This window comes from Macaca nemestrina, chromosome 13, assembly GCF_043159975.1.
Source record: "Macaca nemestrina isolate mMacNem1 chromosome 13, mMacNem.hap1, whole genome shotgun sequence".
NCBI lineage: Eukaryota > Metazoa > Chordata > Mammalia > Primates > Cercopithecidae > Macaca > Macaca nemestrina.
Window position 1 is genome coordinate 32,071,278 of NC_092137.1, and position 27,140 is coordinate 32,098,417.

Here is a 27,140-nt window from a genome sequence, read left to right on the forward strand (position 1 = left end):
ATGTTTGTAACTGCATGGACATGGTACCTCCTGCCTATAATCCCAGCACTTTGGGGGTCTTAGGCAGTAGGATTGCTTGAGGCCAGGAGTTCGAGACCAGCCTGGAGAACATAGAAAACCCTGTTTCTATAAATTTTTATTTTTTAATTATCCGGGCGTGGCGGCTTCGCCTGTGGTCCTAGCTACTTGGTAGGCGGAGGCAGGAGGATCACTTGAGCCTAGGACGTCAAGGCTACAGTGAGCCATGATCACACCACTGCATTCCAACCTGGGCAACGTACGCAGCAAGACCCTGTCTCAAAAAAGAAAAGAAAAAAAAATTATATCTTGAGTTTCATACTAAACAAGCCCCTGATAGATTCCAGAGTAGATGACTGGCTGTCTAATATTCAAGTTTACTTTTTGAAGCACTATTCTGTTTCCTCTCCTCCTTCCATCTTCTCCAACTTTAGAGCCCAAGGATTTTGTGCAGTATCCCTGTCCTAAAGCCTAGTCAATTACTGGAACACTTCTGACTTTCATACCTTTTTCTAATTAGGTTAAAATCTCCACTGTAGGCCGGGCGCGGTGGCTCAAGCCTGTAATCCCAGCACTTTGGGAGGCCGAGGCGGGCGGATCACAAGGTCAGGAGATCGAGACCACAGTGAAACCCCGTCTCTACTAAAAATACAAAAAATTAGCCGGGCGCGGTGGCGGGCGCCTGTAGTCCCAGCTACTCAGGAGGCTGAGGCAGGAGAATGGCGGGAACCCGGGAGGCGGAGCTTGCAGTGAGCCGAGATCGCGCCACTGCACTCCAGCCTGGGCAACAGCGTGAGACTCCGTCTCAAAAAAAAAAAAAAAATCTCCACTGTATATTTGTTTACTCAAATTTTACCCTCTCCACCAACTTGCACAAAACATCATATGCAACCAAAAAATGGACATACCATGTAGCCAAAACGTCTTTCTTTTCTTTTTTTTTTTTTTTTTTTTTTTTTTGAGACAGAGTCTTGCCCTGTCACCCAGGCTGGAGTACAATGGCTCAATCTCGGCTCACTGCAACCTCCACTTGCTGAGTTCAAGCGATTCTCTTGCCTCAGCCTCCAGAGTAGCTGGGATTACAGGTGACCGCCACCATCCCCAGCTAATTTTTGTATTTTTAGTAGAGACGGAGTTTCACTATGTTGGCCAGGGTGGTCTTGAACTCCTGACCTCAGGTGATCCACCTGCCTCAGCCTCCCAAAGGGCTGGGATTACAGGCATGAGCCACTGCAGCCGGCCCAAAGCCACTACTTTTAGAAGTAACAGAAAAAAGAAGGCTGGAGCTCTGATTACATGGTACTGTTCTGAGTACCAAAACTCAGTGATCATTGATGAAATGTAAACTTTTTGTTGTAAGTTTCAAGAAAAGGAAACTGCCCTAAGTGCTTATATTATGATGGTTCTTGTAGTTATTTATTGCTGATTTTGTTTCTATGGAAAAGAAGGGGCAGAGAGATTGGATACAATTAAACAAAGAAAGCTTAGTATTTCAGGCCCTTCAAATTAGAAAGTCAGATTTGAGTCCTGGCCCTGTCACTCATCAGCTGTGTGACCATGGGCATCTAGTTCTTTAACCTTTTCTAGCCTCAGTGTTATCTGTGAAATGCAAACAGGAGTAATATCTAACTCATAGGCTTGCTGTGAGAATGATTAAGGTACGTTAAAATGCTTCGTAAGCTGTTCTTTATAAATATTTGTTATTATTATTATCCTCTACTCCTAGCAACAATTCTAGGTCTCATTCCAAACTAGTCATCTAATTTAAAATTCAGCTTTCTCCCTATTAAAATGCTCTACTGAAATTTTCTTGCTGGTCAAACTGAATAAAGACCACAATGCAACTGAACTGAAAGGTTAGCAGATATTATGTTATCTCTAGGATGCTCTCAATATATGGCACAATTATTCCCCGTGTCCACTTTATTCTAGCTACCTTACTCAAGTACACTCTTGAAAGAAGTTGAAACTATTCATTTATTCACCTCCCCTAAATTAAGGAAAATTCATATAATGCAAATACTTTGTATTTTAGGACAAGCTTATTTGACAATACTGTACAATTCTCATGTTACTATCAACAATTTCCATTATATCCACTAGTGATTTTCGTTTGACACTCCATAAGCATTATTCATAGTAGGAAGCAAGGAGGAAACCTTTATTAACAGCCAATCCTTATGAAGCTAAGACTTCAAGAAATAAGAAGGAAGGCCAGGCACGGTGGCTCCTGCCTGTAATCCCAGCACTTTGGGATGCTGAGGCGGGCGAATCACAAGGTCAGGAGTTTGAGATCAGCCTGGCCAGTACGGCAAAACCCCGTCTCTACTAAAAATACAAAAATAGCCAGGCATGGTGGCAGGTGCCTGTAATCCCAGCTACTCGGGAGGCTGAGGCAGGAGAATCGCTTGAACCTGGGAGGCAGAGGTTGTGGTGAGCTGAAATCCTGCTGTTGCACTCCAGCCTAGGTGACAAGAGCAAGACTCTGTCTCAAAAAAAAAAAAAGAAAGAAAACAGCATATCAGGCCGGGCGCGGTGGCTCAAGCCTGTAATCCCAGCACTTTGGGAGGCCGAAACGGGCGGATCATGAGGTCAGGAGATCGAGACCATCCTGGCTAATACGGTGAAACCCCGTCTCTACTAAAAAATACAAAAAACTAGCCGGGCGAAGTGGCGGGTGCCTGTAGTCCCAGCTACTCGGGAGGCTGAGGCAGGAGAATGGTGTGAACCCGAGAGGAGGAGCTTGCAGTGAGCTGAGATCCGGCCACTGCACTCCAGCCTGGGTGACAGAGCAAGACTCCATCTCAAAAAAAAAAAAAAAAAAGAAAACAGCATATCCAATATTTACTGCAGCACTCAGTAGTAGCAAACAACTAGACACAACCACAATGTCCATCAATGTGAAACTTGTTAAACTAGGATATACATATGCACCCATTAAAAAGAATGAAGTGGCTGGGCACAGTGGCTCATGCCTGTAATCCTAGCACTTTGGAAGGTTGAGGCAGGAGGATCACTTGAGGTCAGGAGTTCAAGACCAGCCTGGACAACATAGCAAGACAAAAAAAAAAAAAACTAAAAATAAATTTTAAAACGTAGCCAGGCACAGTGGCACATGCCTATGGCCTCAGCTACTTGGAAGGCTGAAGCGGGAAGATTGCTTAAGCCCAGGAGTTTGAGACTGCAATGAGCTATGATCACACCACTGCACTCCAGGCTGGGCAACACCGTGAGACCCTATCTTTAAAAAAAAAAAAAAAAAAAAAGAAGAATGAAATGGGACTATATACTAGTATGGAAAGAGTTTCAAAAAAGTGAAAAAAGCAAATTACAGAATATATAAAGTATGCTTCCATTTGTATAGGAATGAATACTTGTAATTTCATATACTTGCATATGCATGGAATACTTCACGGTAATAACTTCTAGAAGTAACTGGATGGCTGAGGTGGAAGGATGGAAAAAGGATTTAACCTTTCCAATGTATGTCTTTGTGTATCTTTTGTATTTTGTGCCATATGCATATGCTACATACCAAAAAAAAAAAAAAAAACACCTCTATTTTTACATCTTTAGGCTTGATTTTGAATCTACACGGCAATATTAAACTGACCATTTTTAGATTCTACTTATCCACAACTGATAGATTTAGAAGCACGCTAACACTGAAAGCCCTGTAGATCAGAAAAATATTTTACAATAGTAACACAGCATTTTGAACAAATCAAGAGAAGAGTTTAACACAGAGAAGGTCTTTTGATTTCAACCAAAACTGGTGTTCTAACCTAGTATCAGTCAACTTTGTCTCTGTCTACCTTAGAAAACCAAACTTGATAAACAACATTTATTAAATACTGTATATCTGAACACTGGACTAAGTATATTAGATATTTAATAATTCCTGTCAGATAAAAATTTATTCATTTCTAATGTTTTGTAATATAATTTTTTATGTAGAGCTTTTTTCCATATTTATTTATTTATTTATTTTTTTAGATAGAGTCTCGCTCTGTTGCCCAGGCTGGAGTGCAGTGACACGATCTCGGCTCACTGCAAGCTCCGCCTCCTGGGTTCACGCCATTCTCCTGCCTCAGCCTCCAGAGTAGCTGGGACTACAGGGCCCGCCACCACGCCCGACTAATTTTTTGTATGTTTAGTAGAGACAGGGTTTCATTGTGTTAGCCAGGATGGTCTCGATCTCCTGACCTTGATCCGCCTGCCTCGGCCTCCCAAAGTGCTGGGGTTACAGGCGTGACCCACTGTGCCCGGCCCTTTTTTCCGTATTTATTAATATTTAGGATTGTCAGAAATGGAATAACAGAGTCAAAAGATATAAGGAGCCAGGCGCAGTGGCTCACATCTATAATCCCAAAATTTGGGGAGGCCAAGGCAGGAGGATCACTTCAGTTCAAGACTTGAAGACCAGCCTGGGCAACACAGCAAGATCTCATCTCTACTAAAAATAAAACAAATTAGTCTGACATAGTGTCATGCCCCTGTAGTACCGCACCCTGTATTACGAGCTACTCAGGAGGCTGAGGCAGGAGGATTGCTTGAGCCCAGGAGTTCAAGGCTGCAGTGACCTATGATTGTGCCACTGCAGTTCAGGCTGACAGAGCAAGACCCTGTCTCCAAAAAAAAAAAAAAAAAAACACACACAAAGCTTTGTTAAAGACTGGCAAAGTAGTTTTTGTTTTATTTTATTTTGTTTTGAGACGGAGGTCTCGCTCTGTTCCCCAGGGAGTGCACTGGCACAATCTCAGCTCACTGCAGCCTCCACAGCCTCTCAGGATCCAGCAATTCTCCTGCCTCAGCCTCCCGGGTAGCTGGGATTATAGGCACGCACCACCATGCCTGGCTAATTTTTGTATTTTTAGTAGAGATGGGGTTTTACCATATTGGCCAGGCTGGTCTCGAACTCCTGACCTCTGGTGATCCGCCTGCCTTGGCCTCGCAAAGTGCTGGGATTACAAGTGTGAGCCACCATGCCCAGCCAAAGGCTGGCAAGGTTTTTTAAAAAACAATTATTCATTACCAACTACCCCTTTTATCACTGGTGACCTATTTTCCACTATTTTATTACTTTTCTTCTTTGCTAATTTATACCCAGAGATTGTATTTTAATAAGTGGATTTTCGGTTGTAACCACTCACAGGTTCATCTTTTGTGCCTCATTTTTCCAGTATGATATGTCATCAGGCCTCCAATTGTTAATGCCATTTTGGAATCCAGTCCAGGAAAATACCTGGCTACAGTTTTGTATGCTCCTCCTAAAACAATTCTGTCACTTCTAACAGGAAGTTATCCATCTTAAAATCCCACTGTACCTTCTCCTAAATGACGTTCAAATAAAAGTTCAATATTCTTCCTTTAGGTGCATCAGAACTAGGTAGATGATCTCCTTCTATCCAACCCACTCTTCTCCCTTTTTTTTTTTTTTTCAATTCAAGGTTTCTATTTCCTCCAGGAATCTATTCCTGATTCACTCTACTGATCCTCCCAACTAACCCACCCACCAACGTAATTCATGAACTCACTCTTAAGGGATACAGTAGGTTTTACTCAATTTTTGTATTTATTTACTAAACAACGTCTGCATTAAATGGTCAAAGGTTAGGAACTGTTTATATGCTTCCCAGTTACATATAATATACGACACCAAAGTATAATAGTAACTTTCTTTTTTGTTGTTGTTTTTTTGAGACGGAGTATCGCTCTGTCACCCAGGCTGGAGTGCAGTGGTGCGATCTCGGTTCACTGCAGCCTCAGCCTCCTGGGTTCAAGCAATTCTCCTGCCTCAGCCTCCCGAGTAGCTGGGATTACAGGTGTCAACCACCACGCCCAGCTAATTTTTGTATTTTGGGTAGAGGCAGGGTTTCACCATGTTGGCCAGGCTGGTCTCAAACTCCTGACATCAGGTGATCCACCCACCTCAGTTTCCCGAAGTGCTGCGATTACAGGCGTGAGCCACAGCACCAGGCCATATAGTAGTAACTTTCTAAACTGACTTCCATTTAACCAATTTATGAGAGTAAGTGGAGCTCTCCATTCCCTCAGTAAAATAACACTGAATAATGCCCATGAATAAACTGAACTCTTGAAGCTACTGTGCTACACTCTTTAAGAAACTCTCAGCTGGGTGTGGTAGCTCACGCCTGTAATCCCAACACTTTGAGAGGCCAAGGCAGGTGGATTACTGGAGGTTAGGAGTTCAAGACCAGCCTGGCCAACATGGTGAAACCCCGTCTCTACTAAAAATACGAAGTTAGCTGGGTGTGGTAGTGTGCGCCTGTAATCCTAGCTTTTAGGGAGGCTGAGGCAGGAGAATTGCTTGAACCCAAGAGGCAGAGGTTGCAGTGAGCCGAGATTGTGCCATTGCACTCCAGCCTGGGCAAAAAGAGTGAAACTGTCTCAAACACACACACACACACACACACACACAGAGAGAGAGAGAGAGATGGGTTTGAATCCCTGCCAAAAACTTAATTCCTCTGTAACCTTAAGGAAATTATTCAAATGTTTCTTCATCTATAAATGAAGTGTTAAACTAGCCGGGCGTGGTGGTGTGTACCTGTAGTCCCACCTGCTCAGGAGGCTGACGCGAGAAGATGACTTGAGCCCAGGAGTAAGCTATGCTCTCACCACCGGGCTCCAGCCTGGGTGACAGAGCAAGACCCCGTCTCAAAAACAAATAAATAGGCTGGGTGCAGTGGCTCTCACACCTATAATCCCAGCACTGTGGGAAGTTCTGGCAGGTAGATAGCTTGAGGTCAGGAGTTCGAGTTCAAGACTAGCCTGGTCAACACAATGAGAACTCGTCTCTGCAAAAGCTTAAAATAAAAAAAAAAAATCAGCCAGGTTCAGCAGTATACCTATAGTCCCAGCTACTCAGAAGGCTAAGGCAAGAAGCTCACTTGAGCCTAGGACTTCAAGGTTGCAGTAAGCTATGGCCATGCCATTGCACTCCAACCTGGGTGACAGAGCAAGACCTCATCTCTAAATAAATAACGTATTAAAATTAAAATTAAACCTACCCCAAACTTTGAGGGGTGAGGAATACGTTTATGACCTTGATGGTAGTTATGGTTTCAGTGATCTATAGTTATCTCCAAAGTAATCAAGTTGTATATATTAAATATATACAGCTTTTTGTTCAATTATACCTTGATAAAGTGATTTTTAAAATAAACAAAAAATAGGGATAAATTTTTTAAACTTAAATCCACCTCACAGGTTCAAGGATTAAATGACAACTCATGTAAATATTTAGCATGCTGCCTGGCACATAAGTACTCAAGTAAGTATTACGTAGACTGCCAGGAAAAGACATTCCTTGCCAGGCACAGTGGCTTGCACCTGTAATCCCAGCATTTTGGGAGGCCAAGGCAGCAGGATCACATGAGGTCAGGAGTTTGAGACCATCTGGGCAACACAGTGAGACCTCACTTCTTAAAAAAAAAAAAAAATTGGCCAGGCATGGTGGCTCACGCCTGTAATCCCAGCACGTTGGGAGGCCGAGGCAGACAGATTGCCTGAGCTCAGGAGTTTGCGACCGTCCTGGGCAACACGGTGAAACCCCGTCTGTAGGAAAATACAAAAAATTAGCCGGGTGTAGTGGCATGCGCCTGAAGTCCTAACTACTGGGGAGGCTGAGGCAGGAGAATTGTTTGAACCTGGGAGGCGGAGGTTGCAATGAGCTACTGCACTCCAGCCTGGGCAACAGAGCGAGACTCCATCTAAAAAAATTAATAAAAAGACATTTCTATTCTCAGCCCTTACCACTAGGCCAAGTATTGCATATTTACACTTCCAAAACTAGAATATCTTCTAATCAGTCCTTAACCAGAGGTATCAGAATGCCTTAAAGATTTTTGTCAGGCCGGACACAGTGGCTCACACCTATAATCCCAGCACTTTGGGAGGCTGAGGCGGGCAGATCACCTGAGGTCAAGAGTTCAAGACCAGCCTGGCCAACATGGTAAAACCCTGTCTCTACTAAAAATACAAAAAGTAGCCGGGCACGATGGCACGCACCTGTAATCCCAGCTACTGGGGGGACTGAGACAGGAAAATCGCTTGAACCCAGGAGGCAGAGGTTGCAGTGAGCCAAGATTGTACCACTGCACTCCAACCTGGGCAACAGAGCAAGACTCCATCTCAAAAAACAAAAACAAAAAAGGCTCTGTCCCATTGGGTCATGTTCACCAGGTGACAGCTTTAGAAGCCCCTTAACACATACATAATACTTATATTATGTACAAAATTTGTATTTTTATATTGATTTTTATGTTTATATTGTTTATACTTATATTTGGAAAGTTCCCCCAAGTAGCTCTGATGAGAATCGTTGGTAAACAACCACTGCTAAAGATTATTGATCTCTTAATAAGATTACCCAATTATGGGTGTGGTGGCTCACACCCATAATCCCAGAACTTTGGGAGGCTAAGGTGGGCAGATCACCTGAGGTCAGGAGTTCAAGACCAGCCTGGCCACCATAGTGAAACCCCATCTTTACTAAAAATACAAAAATTTGCTGGGGACAGTGGCGTGCACCTGTAATCTCAGCTACTCAGGAGACTGATACAGGAGAATCAAGCCTGCGAGCTGGAGGTTGCAGTGAGCCAAGATCACATTGCACTCAAGCCTGGGCGACAGAGCAAGACCTTGTCTCAAAAAAAAAAAAAAAAATTACCCAATTACTACTCAGATGTTAAAAAATCACTAAAAAGACTTGGGTGGATTAACTTATGAGTTAGCCAAATAACCAAAATAAATTTGATAGAATACTTACAAAAACTACTATATAAGAAGATCCCAGTATGTCCAGGTTTTTCCTATTCAGATATATAGATCTGCAGATGTAAACCAAAAACATAGCACCTCCCACAAGTGTCAGTTCTACTAAAATAAGTATTTCCTGTGTTAAAGAAAACTATAAGGCATACCTAATCAGCATTATTTATTTATTTTATTTATTTATTTTTTTTGAGACAGATTCTCACTCTGTCGCCCAGATTGGAGTGCAGTGGCACGATCTTGGCTCACTGCAACCTCCGCCTCCCAAGTTCAAGCAAGACTTCTGCCTCAGCCTCCCGATCAGCCTCCCGAGTACCTGGAACTACAGGAGCGTGCCACCACGCCCAGCTAATTTTTGTAATTTTAGTAGAGACAGGGTTTCACCATATTGGCCAGGGTGGTCTCGAACTCCTGACCTTGTGATCCACCCGCCTCAGCCTCCCAAAGTGCTGGGATTACAGGCGTGAGCCACCGCGCCCAGCCAATCAGCATTAAATTTCTAACTTTGCAAAGGCCTTAACAGGTTTAGCTTGGAGACATACGACTTTAATAGGCTTCTTTCAATTTTGGCACTGACATTTTAAGCTAGATAATTCTTGGGGAGGGAGAAGATGGGCATGCAGGTTGTCCTATTCATTGTTAAGATGTTTTAGCAGCATCTACAGGCACTAGATGCCAGTAGAACCCCACCTAGCTGGGCATGGTGGCTCACGCCTGTAATCCCAGCATTTTGGGAGGCCAAGGCAGGTGGATCACGAGGTCAGGAGTTCAAGAACCCCACCTGATTCTAGTCGTGACAACCAAAATGTGTCCAGACATCAACAAGTGTTCTCTGGGGAAATGGGGGTGGGGAGAGATCATCACTCCTCTTTGAGAACCACTGCTCTAGTGGATGTTTTTTCCTGGCTCTTTTATGGCAGTTTCTCTATTTTCTGAGCTAGTGAGCCATCTCCATTTCTTCACAGGGGACAATGAGAATAGACCCCAAAAAGAACTGGCTGCTGCTTTTTATTGCAAAGAGAAGCAATGAAATTCAGCAACACATTGGTAGAACCGGATTTGAATTCCCATTCAAAAACTTACCAGCAGTGTTGTCTTGAGCATGTCACTTAACCTCTCCAAGTCTGTTTCCTCATCTGCAAAATGGGAATAATAATATCTACTTTGCAGAGCTGCCATATCAGAGATCATTTAAGTAAAAATGTACTATGCCTGAAACTTAGTAGGAATGCAATAAATTATAGCTATTACTATAAATGTTGATAACATTAGAGGATATTGTATCCCCTTTGCAATGCTTTTATTAGTACTCCAACTTTATTGTACATTAGAATCACCTGTGATACTTGTTAAGCCATTGAAGACGCCCAGATCCCACCCTCAGAAAGGTCCAGAAACAATGCTGAGAAAAATTGGCTGAATTTTTTACATTATACTTGACTGCTGTATTTTCTCTCTGTTGTAAAACTCTGCAGCATTTGAAGACAGAAGAAAAAGAGAAATTCATAAAACAATCATGTAAAATATGTGTCATATAGAACAAAAACTACTTTAAAATAATGGTGTTTTGACAGTTTATTTTGAAGGTCATTTTAAAAACAAAGTTAAAGACAATCTGAGAAAAAATTGCACAGAATACACTCATTAAATAGGTATGGTTTATGGTGATTAAATCAAAATAAGGGAAATATGTTCTCTTCTGCAATTCCAGAAATAGGTTCTGTTGTCCGGAAGGTTCTTATACATCCAAAAAGGGGGGATAATCATGGCAATTAAAGCTGCCTCTTAATCATGTAAATCTACAGTAGCAACTAAATTTTTCTGTTCTTCCCATTAAGTCAGTTTCGATCTTCAAACTGTGCCTTGTTTTTTAAAAGATAAGATGCTAGAAATTCAATGGGATTTGGTGGTCTGTAAGGGAAAAGAAATCCAAAGTTTAGAAATATATTTTCTAGATGTGTTAATTTAAACATACTGTTCCATAATGAAAACTCATCTTTTTAAGTTTAATTTTCATTTCACAGTCAAAGGACATTTGTAGTAAATAAAATAAATGAGATAAGCAAGCAAATTAATTAGCCAACAAAATAGTTTAATGAGACTGAAATTTTTGTATGGCTTAAATCTAGTTATGAACTCAATTTTAAAACATGTTTAAAAAATGTATTGACAATGGGATGATCATTACCCCAGAGAGAATAATGACTTGAAGGGGTCACATGGATGGCTTCTGAGATGCTGGCAGTATTCAGTTTCTTGATCTGACTGCAAGCTACACAGGTATGTTTAGTTTGTGAAAATTCATCAAGCTGTATACCTATGATATGTGTAATATTCTGTGTAATATCCTTCAATAAAAGAACAAAAATAATATAGGACAGTGGATGTAGCATCACTAAGACATGTAGATGAACTCAAGTGACTAGTCAAAGAAGCAACACTAATACAGATAAGTAGGTTATGTTTCTTTTCTAAAAGCTACTTCTTTCTTTCTTCAAATACTTAAAATAAATAATTCTAATACTATTTAATACAACTACAGTGCACCTAAGAAGATAAACACATTTATAAAACTAAGAGGAGATATTTCATATTAACACTTCTTTTTTTTTTTTTTTTTTAGACGGAGTCTCGTTCTGTCACCCAGGCTGGGATGCAGTGGCCGGATCTCAGCTCACTGCAAGCTCCGCCTCCTGGGTTCACGCCATTCTCCTGTCTCAGCCTCTCGAGTAGCTGGGACTACAGGCACCTGCCACCTCGCCCGGCTAGTTTTTTGTATTTTTTAGTAGAGACGGGGTTTCACCGTGTTAGCCAGATGGTCTCGATCTCCTGACCTCGTGATCCGCCCGTCTCGGCCTCCCAAAGTGCTGGGATTACAGGCTTGAGCCACCGCACCCGGCCCATATTAACACTTCTATGTAAATTATTCTTGCTGAGAATACAAGTCCAAAGATGAAAAACTGGGGAGACATCTATTTTCAACTCTACTATGAAAAGGCATATTGAAAATGTGTTTACAATAATCTCAAAACATTCCCAGAGCACTTTAAACAGCCCTAAGAGCTGTCTACAAATAGACAAGATTTTTCACGTAGTATTTAGGGTTCACATGATGAATTATTTTACCAGAACTCTTTACTTAAAAAATGTATTTGGGGCCAAGCGCAGTGGCTCATGCCTGTAATCCCAGCACTTTGGGAAGCCGAGGCGGGTGGATCACGAGGTCAGGAGTTTGAGACAATCCTGACCAACATGGTGAAACTCCGTCTCTACTAAAAATACAAAAATTAGCCGGTCGTGGTGGTGCGCACCTGTAATCCCAGCTACTCAGGAGGTTGAGGCAGGAGAATCACTTGAACCCGGGAGGTGGAGGTTGCAGTGAGCCAAGATCGCACCACTGCGCTCCAGCCTGGGCAACAGAGCAAGACTCTGTCTCAAAAAAAAACAAAAACAAACAAAAAAAAACACACACAATGTATTTGGCCGGGTAGAGCGGTGGCTCACACCTGTAATCCTGGCACTTTAGGCGGTCAAGGTGGGCAGATCACAAGGTCAGGAGTTCGAGACCAGCCTGGCCACCATGGTGAAACCCTGTCTCCACTAAAAATACAAAAAATTAGCCGGGCATTGTGGTGCATGCCTGTAGTCCCAGCTACTAGGGAGGATGAGGCATGAGAATCACTTGAACCCCAAAGACAGAGGTTGCAGTGAGCCAAGATCAAGCCACTGCACTCCAGCCTGCCGCAACAGAACAAGACTCCATCTTGAAACAAAAACATACTTGGGCTGGGCATGGTGGCTCACGCTCATAATCCTCACACTTTGGAAGGCCAAGGCAGGCAGACAGCTTGAGCCCAAGAGTTCAGAATCAACCTGGGCAACATGACGAAACCCTGTCTCTACAGAAAATACAAAAAATCAGCCAGGCATGGTGGCACACACCTATAGTCACAGCTACTCAGGAGCATTAGGTGGAAAGATCGCTTGAGCTTGGGAGTTTGAGGCTGCAGTAAGGCATGATTGTCCCCATTGTATTCCAGCTGGGGCAACAGAACAAGACTCCATGTCAAAAAAAAAAAAATTTTTTTTTTTTTTTTTTTTTTACAAAAAATAGATTTACTGGCCAGGTGCAGTAGCTCACGCCTGTAATCCCAGGATTTTGGGAGTCCAAGGAGGATCACTTCCAAGCCTGGGCAAGATAGTAAGACCCCAACTCTTCAAAAAAGCTTAAAAATTAGCCTGGCATAGTGGCACACGCCTGTAGTCCCACCTACTCAGGAGGCGGAGGTGAGAGGATTGCTTAAGCCCAGAAGGCTGAGGCTGCAGTGAGTGGTGATCTCACCACTGCACTTCAGCCTGGATGACAGAGCGAGACCCTGTCTCAAAAAAATTAACAATAAAAGAAAAAATTTTAATGTATTTAGGAGCTTGAACTTAAAAATTTCTTCAAATGTTTTTCTAGCATTTAAAGTAATATTTGGAGGCCAGGCGTAATGGTTCATGCCTGTAATCCCAACACTTTGGGAGGCCGAGGCAGGTGGATCACCTGAAGTCAGGAGTTCCAGACCAGCCTGATCAACATGGTAAAACCACATCTCTACTAAAAATACAAAAATTAGCCAGGCGTGATGGCAGGCGCCGGTAGTTCTAGCTACTCTGGAGGCTGAGGCAGAAGAATTGCTTGAACCCAGGAGGCAGAGGTTGCAGTGAGCCAACATTGTGCCACTGCACTCCAGCCTGGGCAACCTAGCAAGACTCTGTCTCAAAAAATAAATAAATACAGTAATATTTTAAATTTCTAATATATTAGTCTTCCCTAGAGGAAAAACAAAAAAATAGAAAAGATACCTTTTTTTTTTCCTTTTTTGCCTTTTTTTTTTTTTTTTTTTAAGACTAGTCAAGTGCAGTAGCGAGAAGGCAGGGAAGGAGTAGAATAGGGGAATAAGGGCCAGGCGCGGTGGCTCACGCCTATAATCCCAGCAGTTTGGGAGGCCAATGAGGGCAGATCACCTGGGGTCAGGAGTTAGAGACCAGCCTGGCCAACATGGTGAAACCCCGTCTCTACTGATACAAAAGAGTAGAGTACTGACTAATACAAAAATTAGTCACGTGTGGTGGCACACACCTGTAGTCCCAGCTATTCAGGAGGCTGAGGCAGGAAAATCATTTGAACTGGGAATCAGAGACTGCAGTGACCTGAGATTGTGCCACTGCATTCGAGCCTGGGCAACAAAGACTCTGTCTCAAAAAAAACAAAAAACAAAAAAAAAACAGGCTAGGCGCAGTGGATCACCTGAGGTCAGGAGTTCGAGACCAGCCTGGCCAACATGGTGAAACCCCATCTCTACTAAAACTACAAAAATTAGCTGGGTGTGCTGACAGGCACCTGTAATCCCAGCTACTCAGGAGGCTGAGGCAAGAGAAATGCTTGAACCCAGGAGGTGGAGGTTGCAGTGACCCGAGATCATGCCACTGCATTCCGGCCCTGGGTGACAAGTACAAAACTCTGTCTCAAAAAAAAAAAAAAAAAAAAAAAAGTAGTAGAATAAGGAGCTTGATCTGTAAGACTATCAACAATCAAGATAACTCACTACCTTCAGACCAGCCAAGACACCCATATTTTAATTGCTGATAGTAGAGCCAAGATATAGCTCACAGTCATAAATAAATAGTAATTTACAAATATAGCCACCAAAAACAAATATTTACTGCTCATTCATATAATTTTTATATAAACAAATTATTCTAAGTTAATAACTCACTTTTACTATAAGAAAAGATATATTTCCTTTTTTTTTTTTTTTCTGAGGCAGGGTCTCACTCTGTCACCCAGGCTGGAGTACAGTGGTGCGATCACAGCTCACTGCAGCCTCAAACTCCTGGGCCCAAGCCCAAGCGATCCTCCCACCTCGGCCTCCCAAGCAGTGCGGGTTAAGGCATACACCACCACACCTGGCTGAGATGAGACATAGTTCCATCAAGTTCTTTATCAAGTTATGTCAGTTTGCTATTATAATGTTTATTATTATTCTTTGAATAAAACAGAATATGCACCTAATAAATGTTGACTAATCTAACTTGCAAAACCAATTTTCTTATTAGATTTGCTTACACAAAAAAGAATTTAGATGAGAAATACTGGGGAAAATATGTTAAAGAAAGAGAAATAATTGTACTCTTACTACTAAGAAAATGTAAGGCCAGGCTCAGTGGCTCACTCCTGTAATCCCAGCACTTTGAGAGGCCGAGATGGGCAGATCACAAGGTCAAAAGATCGAGATCATTCTGGCCAACACAGTGAAATTCCATCACTGCTAAAAATATAAAACCTAACCAGGCGTGGTACTGGGTGCCTGAGCTGCTCAGGAAGCTAAGGCAGAATCGCTTGAACCCATGAGGTGGAGGTTGCAGTGAGCCAAGATCGCGCCACGGCACTCCAGCCTGGCGATAGAGCGAGACTCCAAACCCTGTCTCTACTAAAAATACAATAACCAGCCAGGCATGGTGGCAGGTGCCTGTAATCCCAGCTACTCGGGAGACTGAGGTAGGAGAATCGCTTGAATCCGGCGAGGTGGAAGTTGCAGTGAGCCAGGGTTGCACCACTGCACTCCAGCCAGGGACAGAGAGCAAGATTCTATCTCAAAAAATAATAATAATAGGCCAGGCGCAGTGGCTCATGCCTGTAATGCCAGCACTTTGGGAGGCTGAGGCGGGCAGATCACTTGAGGTCAGGAGTTCAAGACCAGCCTGGCCAACATGGTGAAACTCCATCTTTACGAAAAATAAAAAAATTAGCCAGGCACAGTGGCACACACCTGTAGTCCCAGCTACCCAGGAGGCTGAGACACAAGAATCACTTGAAACCAGGAGGCACAGGTTGCAGTGAACAGAGATCACACCACTGTACTCCAGCCTGGGCAACAGAGTAAGACTCTGTCTCAAAATAACAATAATAATAAAAAATTATAATCCTGAAGACTATGGAGAGACATAGAAAAATGTTATATCACAATAAGTAAAAAGAAGATTCAAAATTACATGTATATCATGATCACAAATCTTTACAAATATGCATATGATCTAAGAATGGTGGGAAAAAATTTAAATGTCTGAATTATGAGATTATGGCTGAGTACTTTCTTAAAAACTTTAACATCCATAAATCACACAAAAAAGTTGCTATACATAACTAATGATATTTCATATAGGGGAATCTATTTTGCTTTCTTTACTAACTCCATTTGTGGACACAATTATCTTACCTTTCCTTTGCAAGCACAGCAAGTCCCTGTAATAAGATAGGCACAACTGTCTGATCCAGGTAGGCACGAGTTGGCAAAGACTGGAGATCTACCTTCTGCTTTGATGACTTTTCTGCATTAATCTTCTCATTTTCTACTATCCTCTAGTGAATTCAAAAAAAAGTACATGAACATTTCAAATAAATGTTATTTTGAGTGCTAAACAAAACTAATGGAAATATGACACTAATAGAAAAGACAAATCAATGACTAGAAAGATGGTACTAGACCACAAACTTCTCTGCCCAAAATAAATTCAGACCCATCTTTCAATCTCATTGAAGCTCTTTCTCTCTAAAAGCACCACATTATCTCATTCTTCTAATGTCATGTCTCAAGATCCTACTCTTTCTCCCTTTCCTTCTGACTTTGTAGGAGTAAACACAAATCCTTTTTTCTCTTTTTCATGTAAGTATCTTCTTAGAGTGTGTTCCCAAAAAAAACTGGACGTGACACCAAACAGCACCAAATCATAGTAAGAAAGCTGGTCACAGCAGAGACAGCAAGCTTCAGGGTCCAAGGCTTATACACTCAAGAGAATAGAGCTAAAATTTATTACCATTGTCTTGTATTCACTGCTGTCATTTTTTTTTTTTTTTTTTTTTTTTTGAGGCGGAGTCTCGCTCTGTCGCCCAGGCTGGAGTGCAGTGGCGCGATCTCGGCTCACTGCAAGCTCCGCCTCCCGGGTTCCCGCCATTCTCCTGCCTCAGCCTCCCGAGTAGCTGGGACTACAGGCGCCGCCACCACGCCCGGCTAATTTTTTTGTATTTTTAGTGGAGACGGGGTTTCATTGTGTTAGCCAGGATGGTCTCGATCTCCTGACCTCGTGATCCGCCCGTCTCGGCCTCCCAAAGTGCTGGGATTACAGGTTTGAGCCACTGCGCCCGGCCCACTGTTGTCATTTTTATGGTTACCCTCTACTTATCACGATGAGAATGCTTTTCCCTTTATGTTTATTTTTTAAAGAAATACATCCAGCCTTTACCAAACTGCAAAATCCAGTCTTTACCAAAAATACAAAAATCAGGCCGGGCATGGGGGATCACGCCTGTAATCCCAGCACTTTGGGAGGCCAAGGTGGGCAGATCACGAGATCAGGAGATCGAGACCATCCTGGCTAACACGGTGAAACCCCATCTCTACTAAAAATACAAAAAATTAGCCGGGCGTAGTGGCAGGCGCCTGTAGTCCCAGCTACTCAGAAGGCTGAGGCGGGAGAATGGCGTGAACCCGGGAGGCGGAGCTTGCAGTGAGCCGAGATCGCGCCATTTCACTCCAGCCTGGGTGACAGAGCGAGACTCCGTCTCAAAAAAAAACAAAAATTGAGCCAGGCGTGGTAGTGCGTGTCTGTAGCCCCAGCTACTCAGGAGCCTGGGGTGGGAGGATCACTTGAGCCCTAGAGGTGGAGGTTGCAGTGAGAGGAGATCATGCCACTGCACTCCAGCCTGATCGACAAAGCAAGGCCGTGTCTCTGCATAAACAAATAAATAAATCCATGATTTTAAAAAATGAACAGGTTTAAGAAAATACATTATGTAAATAACCCCAAAATGAAGAAAATTATTAACAAAAAAATCATTCGTGTCACATTTAAATGAAGTTTTCCCCATTCAGACAGGTAACACTAAAAACCAATTATTAATTATAATTAAAAATAAATGAAGTTTAAAAAATAATATTTTCTTCACAACCCTCAAATTTTGGAGCTATCAAATAAATTCAGGCTAACATTCAAGAGCATTAAAAAGTAACTTATTGCCTCCATCACACTCACATTTTTAAAACTAATGTATTAAAATATTTTGTGGCCTGCGCAGTGGCTGACACCTGTAATCCCAGCACTTTCGAAGGCCAAGGCAGGCCGACCACGACTCAGGAGTTCAAGACAGCCTGACCAATATGGCGAAACCCCGTCTCTACTAATAATACAAAAATTAGCCGGGCGTGGTAGTGGGCACCTGTACTCCCAGTTACTCGGGAGGCTGAGGCAGAAGAATCGCTTGAACCCGGGAGGTGAAGTTTGCAATGAGCCAAGATCACACCACTGCACTCCAGCATGGGCGACAGAGAAAGACTCCGTCTCAAAAAAATAAAATAAAAAAAGAACTAGACAGGCATGGTGGTGCACACCTGTAATCCCAGCTACTTAGGAAGCTGAAGCAAGAAAATCACTTGTACCCGGGAGGCAGAGGTTGCAGTGAGTTGAGGTCATGCCACTGCACTGCAGCCTGGGTAACACAGCAAGATTCCCTCTCAAAAAGGGAAAAAAAAAGGCCGGGCACAGTGGCTCATGCCTGTAATCCCAGCACTTGGGGAGGCACAGGCAGGTGGATCACGCGGTCAGGAGTTCAACACCAGCATGACCAACATGGTGAAACCCCGTCTCTACTAAAAATACAAAAATTAGCCAGGTGTAGTAGTGCGCGCCTGTAATACCAGCTACTCAGGAGGCTGAGGCAGGAGAATCACTTGAACCCGGGAGGCGGAGCTTGCAGTGAGCTGAGATCGGGCCATTGCACTCCAGCCTGGGCGACAGAGTGGGACTCCGTCTCCAAAAAAAAAGTTGCTTTTTAAAAAAAATTTTAGATATTTAAAATGGGGGCTGGATGTGGTAGCTCACGGCTGTATTACCAGCACTTTGGGAGGCCGAAGCAGGGGGATCGGCTGAGTCCAGGAGCTCAAGACCAGCCTGACCAACATGGTAAAACCCCATCTCTACTAAAATTACAAAATTAGCCAGGCGTGGTGGTGCACACCTGTAATTCCAGCTACTTGAAAGGCTGAGGCAAGAGAATCGCTTGATCCTGGGAGGTGGAGGTTGCAGTGAGCCAAGACTGCACCACTGCACTCCAGCCTGGGTGACAGGGCAAGACTCCATCTCAAAACAATAAAAAAAATAAAAATGAAAGAGACAAAAAAATAAAATAAAATAAATAAGAAATGGCTGTAAAAGGACAAAACAGTATTCCTAAGAGCACTTTCATTTAAATGAACTTTTGCTTCAATCATACTCAAACTAGATATAAAAGAGTCGACAAAGAAAACTTTTTCTACTTTTAATTTTATTTTGGTAAAAGTGAGAAAAAACCTTTAATCACATTATCTGTAACATATATAGCATGGTTTCCAAAGACACTTCCCATAACTATGTCAGAAAACTTCTGCTTATGATTTTTCAATCTAATTTTGGAATTAAAAGATAATTTTCTATTAAATACAAAGTTTTTTAATCTATAAAATACTATTTATTTGTCCATGGACTGAAAATTTTATTTTTCATTAGTAAATTTCAACAGATAATTGGCACACCATCACTTCAGAAATTCTAACTAAGCCTTTGTAAAAGTCACCTTTCCATTGCAGAAAAGACTATACAACTTCATTATTTCTGAAAACTGACAGTATCATCTTAAATGAATTTTCATCCCCTAAATCAAAATCCACTATGTTCAAAACTTCACGTTGATCACAACAAAGACAATGCGGCAAACTTCAAAATCTCACAGTGTATTTCCTAAAAACAGTCCTAACTTCCAGTCACAGTATACGTATACAATAAAAACTACTCGGGACCAGGCGCAGTGGCTCACATCTGTAATCCCAGTACTTTGGGAAGCCAAGGCAGGAGTTTGAGCGCAGGAGCTTGAGCGCAGGAGTTTGAAACCAGCTTGAGCAACATAGTGAGACCCTGTTACTATTTTTTAGAAAATAATTTTAGGCCGGACACAGCGGTTCACGCCTGTAATCCCAGCACTTTAGGAGGCCGAAGCAGGTGGATCACAAGGTCAGGAGTTTGAGACCAGCCTGACCAACATGGTGTAACCCCGCCTCTATTAAAAATACAAAAATGGCCGGGCGCGGTGGCTCAAGCCTGTAATCCCAGCACTTTGGGAGGCCGAGACGGGCGGATCACGAGGTCAGGAGATCGAGACCATCCTGGTTAACACGGTGAAACCCCGTCTCTACTAAAAAATACAAAAAACTAGCCGGGCGAGGTGGCGGGCGCCTGTAGTCCCAGCTACTCGGGAGGCTGAGGCAGGAGAATGGCGTGAACCCGGGAGGCGGAGCTTGCAGTGAGCTGAGATCCGGCCACTGCACTCCAGCCTGGGTGACAGAGCGAGACTCCGTCTCAAAAAAAAAAAAAAAAAAAAAAATACAAAAATTAACCAGGCGTGGTGGCATGTACCTGTAATCCCAGGACTCAGGAGGCTGAGGCAGGAGAATCGCCTGTCCAGCCAGGGCGACAGAGCAAGGCTCCATCTCAAAAAAAGAAAAAAATATTTTAACTTGTGAGTTACATGACATTATAATGCCTACAATAAGAAAGCCAATAAGAAAGAGCAGTGCGGCTGGCTGTGGTGACTCACGCCTGTAATCCCAATACTTTGGGAGGCCAAGGCAGGCAGATCACCTGAGGTCAGGAGTTCAAGAACAACCTGGTCAACATGGAGAAAACGCAACTCTATTAAAAATACAAAACAAGCAGGGTGTGGTGGCACATGCCTGTAATCCCAGCTACTTGGGAGGCCAAGGCAGCAGAATCACTTGAATGTGGGAGGCGGAGGTTATGGTGAGCCAAGACCGCGCCATTGCACTCCAGCCTAGGCAACAAGAGCAAAACTCCGTCTCAAAACAAAAAAAAAAAAAGAGCAATGCCTAAGCAACTCCTATAACTCCTGTAATAAATTTCTTAACCAAATCCTCCCATTTATTTCATTTGAACATTTACGAATTATCTACTATGTGCCAATTGTGATGCTCAATTTCACTTAAGTCAAAATCTTGAACTAATCTAAAAATAGATATATCCAAACTACCACAAACAAACAATGAGCTGGTAAGACAGTGTAGAACAGTGATCACAAAAAGGGAAGAAATGAGGTAAGTACTATGACTGTCCCAGCTTCCTGCTTTCTGCCTGGAGAACTTACAGGATGCAGTATAGGGAGAGAGAATGTGAACAGAGCCTAGTAGTCTCCCTGAGTTGAGAAGACAGAGTTGAAAATTCTGGGAGACCAAAACAACTAAAATTTGCAAGGCAGAGCACTGAAGAGAAGAAAGGTGAGTGGAGACAAGAACTGCACAGAAAAAGACTAAAGATATTGCCTTCCAGTCTTCAGGTGAATGCTTATCAATAGATGGTTATAAGTCAACTACTCAAGGCCAGGGAAATAACTATCTTGTGTTAGTCCATTTGCATTGCTATAAAGAAATACCTGAGGGTGGGTAATTTATAAAGAAGAGAGGTTTATTTGGCCACATTTCTGCAAGCTACACAAGCATGGCACCAGCATCTGCTTCTGGTGAGGGCTTCAGGGAGCAATGAATCGTGACAGAGACGGAAGGGGAACTGGTGTGTCACATAACGAGAGGGAGCAAGAGAGAAAGGAGTAGGTGCCAGGCTCTTTAACAATCAGATCTCATGGTAACTAATAGAGTAAGAACTGACTCATTACCAAAAGATGGCACCATGCCAGTCATGAGGGATCTGCCCCCATGACCCAAACACCTCCCACTAGGCCCCACTTCCAACACTGGGGGTCACATTTCAACATGAGACTTGGAAGGGACAAATATCTAAACTATATTACACCAGGAGGAACAACCTTGCAGCTCACACAGGCTGGAAACAGTTTGTGTTCCAGTGACACAGGGGGAGAAAATCTCATAATACGCCAGCTGTGGTGGCTCACACATGTAATCCCAGCACTTTGGGAGGCCAAGGCAGGTGGATCACCTTAGGTCAGGAGTTTGAGACCATCCTGGCCAACGTGGTAAAACCCTGTCTCTACTGAAAATACAAAAATTAGGCAGGCATGGTGGCACATGCCGGTAATTCCAGCTACTCGGGAGGCTGAGGCAGGAGAATCACTTGAACCCAGGAGGTGGAGGTTGCACTGACCCAAGATTGCGCCACTTCCAGCCTAGGCGACAAGAGCAAAACTCCATCTCAAAAAATAAAAATAAAAAAAGGTGAAACGCTTGCACCCGGGGGGCAGAGGTTGCAGAGAGCCGAGAGCGTGCCACTACACTCTAGCCCGAGCGACAGAGCGAGACTCTATCTCAAAAAAAAAAAAAAATTATAATGTATTCCCGCCGGACGTGGTGGCACACACCTCTAGTCCCAACTATTCAGGAGGCTGAGGTGGGAGGATCACTTAAGACCAGGAGTTTGAGACTACAGTGAGCTATGATCATGCCACTGTATCCCAGCCTGGGTGAAAGAGCAAGACTCGGTCTTAATGTAACAAACCTACACGTTGTGCACATGTACCCTAGAACTTAAAGTATAATAATTAAAAAAAAAAAAGGAAAAAAAAAGACTCGATCTTAAAAACAAACAAATAAATAAATAAATACATTTGGCCGGGAACAGTGGCTCACGCCTGTAATCCCAGCACTTTGGGAGGCTCAGGCGGGTGGATCACGAGGTCAGGAGATCAAGACCATCCTGGCCAACATAGTGAAACCTCACCTCTACTAAAATACAAAAAATTAGCCAGGCGTGGTGGCTCCCAGCTACTTGGGAAGCTGAGGCAGGGGAATCGCTTGAACCCGGGAGGCGGAGATTGTAGTGAGCCGAGATTGCGCCACTGCACACCAGCCTGGCAACAGAGCAAGACTTTGTCTCATTAAAAGAAAAAAAAAAAAAAACCATGTATAATATATTCTATATGTTCACAACAGAAAAAAGCATAAGTAGGCCAGATGCAGTGGCTCACACCTGTAATCCCAGCACTTTGGGAGGCTGAGGCGGGCAGATCACTTAAGGTCAGCAGTTTGAGACCAGCCTGACCAACAGAGTGAAACCCCGCCTCAACTAAAAATACAAAAATTAGCTGGGCATGGTAGTGGGTGCCTGTAATCCCAGCTACTTAGAAGGCTGAGACATGAGAATCACTTCAACCCGGGAGGCAGAGGTTACACTAAGCCGAGATCGCGCCATTGCACTCCAACCTGGAGATAGAGCAAGACTCAGCCTCGAGAAAAAAAAAAGAAAAAGAAAAAAAGTTAGGTAAACTGGTCTTTTTTTTTCTTTTTTTTTTTTTTTGAGACAACGTCTCACTCTGTCACCCACCCTGCAGTGCATTGGCATGATCTTGGTTCACTCCAGCCTTGGCCTCCCAGGCTCAAGCAATCCTCCCACCTCAATCTCCTGAGTAGCTGGGACTATAGGCACGCACTTTTCTTTTTTCTTTTTTTTTTTTTTTAGATGGGGTCTCACTATGTTGCCCAGGCTGGTCTTAAACTCCTAGATTCTAGGAATCCTCCCACCGTGGCCTCCCAAAGGGCTGGGATTACAGGCATGAGTCACGTCCCATGATGGCAAAATATTTTTTTTAAATAATGGCTGAAATTCTTCCAAATTTGATGAAAATTCTAAACCACAGATCCAAGAAGCTCAATGAATCCTAAGCAGAAGCATTAAAAGAAAAACACTGGCCGAGCATGGCGGCTCACACCTGTAATCCCAGCACTTTGGGAGGCCGAGGTTGGCGGATCACGAGGTCAGGAGATCGAGACCATCCTGGCTAACACAGTAAAACCTCCTCTACTAAAAATACAAAGAAAATTAGCTGGGCGTGCCTGTAGTCCCACCTACTTGGGAGGCTGAGGCAGGAGAATGGTGTGAACCCAGGAGGCAGTGTTTGCAGTGAGCCAAGACCACACCACTGCACTCCAGCCTGGGCGACAGAGTGAGACTCCATCACAAAAAAAAAAAGAAAAGAAAAGAAAAAACTACACCAAGACACACCACAACCAAATAACTTTAAAACACTGATATAAAGAAAATCTCAAAAGTAGCAAGAAGACATTATTGAGGAGCAAAGATAGGAACGATAGCAAGCTTCTTTTCAGAAACAATGTCTGCCAGAAGACCGTGAAGCAATCTACAACTAGCAAAAATATCTTCTAAAAACAAGGGCAAAATAATGACTTTTTCAGACATTCAGAAGCTGAAAGAATTTCTTACCAGCAGAAGTGAACTACAAGAAATGTTCAAGGAAGCCCTTTGGGCAGGAAGAAAATGATACCTTTTGGAAAGATGGAAATCTAGACCTACACAAAAGAATGAAGATCTCCAGAAACAGTCAATATGTGGATAAATATAAAATTCTCCTTTTTTTGTACTGTTTAAGTATCTTTAAAGTGACTTTTTTTTTTTGCTTTTGAGACGAGGTTTTGCTCTCTCACTCAGGATGGTGTGCACTGGTGCAATTAGGGCTCACTGCAGCTTCGGCCTCCTGGGCTCAAGTGATCCTCCTGCTTCAGTCTCCCAAGTAGCTGGGACCGCAGGCACCTACCGTCACACTCAGCTAATTTTTCTTTCTTTTTTTTTTTTTGTAGAGACAGGGTTTGTAGGCTGGTTTCAAACTCCTGAGCTGAAGCGGTTTACCAGCCACCATGCCCAGCCAACTTTTTTATTTTTGAGATGGAGTCTCACTCTGTCGCCCAGGCTGGAGTACAGTGGCACGATCTCAGCTCACTGCAACTCTGCCCCCGGGGTTCAAACAATTCTCCTGCCTCAGCCTCCTGAGTAGCTGGGATTACAGGGGCTCGCCACCACGCCTGGCTAATTTTTGTATTTTTAGTAGAGATGGGCTTTCACCATGTTGGCCAGGCTTGAAATCCTCACCTCAAGTGATCCACCCACCTCAGACTCCCAAAGTGCTGGGATTACAGGTGTGAGCCACCATACCTGGACTGTATGCTTTATTAAAAAACAAGACGTGTGATTCAGTTTGGATAAATGAGAATAAAAGCATTTCTAACCACAGTAATAATAGTAATAGCTGTTAATATTTTTTCTAGCCTTGGCCAGGCACGATGGCTCACACCTATAATCCCAGCACTTTGGGAGGCCAAGGCGGGCGGATCACGAGGTCAAGAGATAGAGACCATCTGGCTAACACAGTGAAACCCCGTCTCTACTAAAAAAAAATACAAAAAATTAGCCGGGCATGGTGGTAGGTACCTGTAGTCCCAGCTACTTGGGAGGCTGAGGCAGGAGAATGGCGTGAACCCGGGAGGCGGGGCTTGCAGGGAGCCGAGATCTTGCCACTGCACTCCAGCCTGGGCAACAGAGTGAGACTCTGTTTCAAAAAAAAAACAAAACAAAACAAAAACAAAACAAAAAATTTCTAATCTTTTACTATGTGCCACACACACTTTTAAGCAATTTGCCTGTATCTTCAGCCCCATAAGGCTCAGAGAAGTTCAGTAACTTGTTCAAGGTCACCAGAAAGTATGTTGGGAACTGTATTTTCAACCTAGGCAGGTTGACATTTTTGCAGTAGAATTAAGTTGTATTACTAATTTTTTTTTTTTTTTAAAGACAAAATCTCGCTCTGTCGCCCAGGATGGAGTACAGTGGCATGATCTCGGGTTCAAGCGATTCGTGATTCTCCTGCCTCAGCCTTCCGAGTAGCTGGGATTAGTAGAGACGAGGTTTCACCATGTTGGCCAGGCTGGTCTGGAACTCCTGACCTCAGGTAATCAGCTCGCACTGGCCCTTAAAGTGCTGGGATTACAGGGGTAAACCACTGCGTCCGGCCTTATTTTTTGGGGGGGGCGGGGAGAAGGGAAGAGGGACAGGGTCACGTGCTGACACCCAGGCTGGAGTGCAGTGGTGTGATCATAGCTCACTGCAGCCTCGACCTCCCCAGCTCCAGCAATCCTCTCACTTCAGCCCAGGAGTTACTGAACTCTAAAAAGAAATAAATACTTATTAAATGTTGACTCCTCCAGCACACTATTCTGCTACAAAGACCAACAGATTTCCTAATTTTATTTTTTACTTTTTTTTCTTTTTTTTGAGACAGAGTCTCACTCTGTCGCCCAGGCTGTAGTGCAGTGGCACGATCTCAGCTCACTGCAACCTCAGTTTTCCAGATTCAAGCGATTCTCTGGCCTCAGCCACCCGAATAGCTGGGATTACAGCCATCCACCATCATGCCTGGCTAATTTTTGTATTTTTAGTAGAGACGGGGTTTCACCACGCTGGTCAGGCTGGTTTGGAACTCCTGATCTCAGGTGATCCACCAGCCCTAGCCTTCCAAAGTGCTGGGATTACAGGCGTGGGCCACCGTGCCCAACGAAGGGTTTCTTAATTTTAATATGCGATTTTTACGTAGCAACATCCCAAAAGATGGATTAAAAGCCACCAAGCAAAATGATTTAGACAGTATCCCTCAAGAATGTTTCGTAATAAAAATTCAATCCTTTGGCTCAAACCTAATTTGTATGTCTGCACACCAAGAAGCATTAGTACTAATAAAACAAGCTACCCATAACTTGATACCATTCAGTTCACGATAACAAAGTTTTCCCTTGTGCATAGTAACCTAGTAAAAGCAGATTCCAAGTTTTCTCCAGCTCGCAAGAGACAACACAGATGAGGCATAGGAACTGGGCGAGTTACCTCAACGTTGTCTGTGAGACCATACTCAGAGTGAGGATTTTCTGCAACCTAGAAAACAAAACACCGGTCACAGAGATAAAAGTCCCCCCTTTCTCGCTGCCTCCCTGAACACTGCCACCCTGAATTCAGGGCCTCCTGATACCTGCGTTTGTCCCTCCAGCATCTGCTCCGGCTCCATGGCGGACCCTGCAAGTCACAGTCCCCGGATACCAGTCTTGGAAAACAAGAAGAGCCGCGAGTTACCTGGGAGATTTCAACACGAAGACGCCAGGATGGAGTGCAGCCCAGCCCCCGACCCCGCCCCTCACCCCCACCTGGGCGCGGGAGCACCCCGAGCAGTAGAGCGGCAGAGTGGGACAGTCCACAACTGGGCGCCTACGTGGGGTCTGGAAACTCTACGACAGTTCCAAGTACCTAGAATGAGTGAGAAACTGGGGGAAAGGAAGCTGATTACCCGCGCCCAAGCCGTTCGTTCTTATGAGCCCTGCACCGCGCCACCAACTCCCAGCACCAACAGCTCCGGCCGTAAGTGACGGCTGTCGCACGATTGCCGCGCCTGCGCAGAACCTCCCGGCGGACAAGAGGCTGGGAGGCGGGCA

General features: G+C 43.6%; 1 protein-coding gene across 3 annotated transcripts; it reads right to left on the minus strand.

Annotated features, from left to right (window-relative positions):
• Positions 1-119: 119 nt before the first annotated feature.
• On the minus strand, positions 120-27,099 carry LOC105479690 (dpy-30 histone methyltransferase complex regulatory subunit). 3 transcript variants are annotated; one of them, XM_071076467.1, is made up of 6 exons: positions 26,996-27,094; positions 26,684-26,755; positions 26,542-26,589; positions 16,080-16,222; positions 9,901-9,953; positions 120-292 (listed from the first exon to the last, which is right to left on the minus strand). In XM_071076467.1, exons 2-5 carry the CDS (start codon positions 26,717-26,719, stop codon positions 9,950-9,952), a joined length of 231 nt encoding a protein of 76 aa, XP_070932568.1. In that variant the 5' UTR covers positions 26,720-26,755; positions 26,996-27,094; the 3' UTR covers positions 120-292; positions 9,901-9,949. The 3 variants fall into 3 exon arrangements, with proteins under 3 accessions (XP_070932568.1, XP_011736114.2, XP_011736117.1); XM_011737812.3 differs by lacking the exons at positions 120-292; positions 9,901-9,953 and adding an exon at positions 10,151-10,286 and having other exon boundaries at positions 26,996-27,099; XM_011737815.3 differs by lacking the exons at positions 120-292; positions 9,901-9,953 and adding an exon at positions 10,378-10,728.
• Positions 27,100-27,140: the final 41 nt, after the last annotated feature.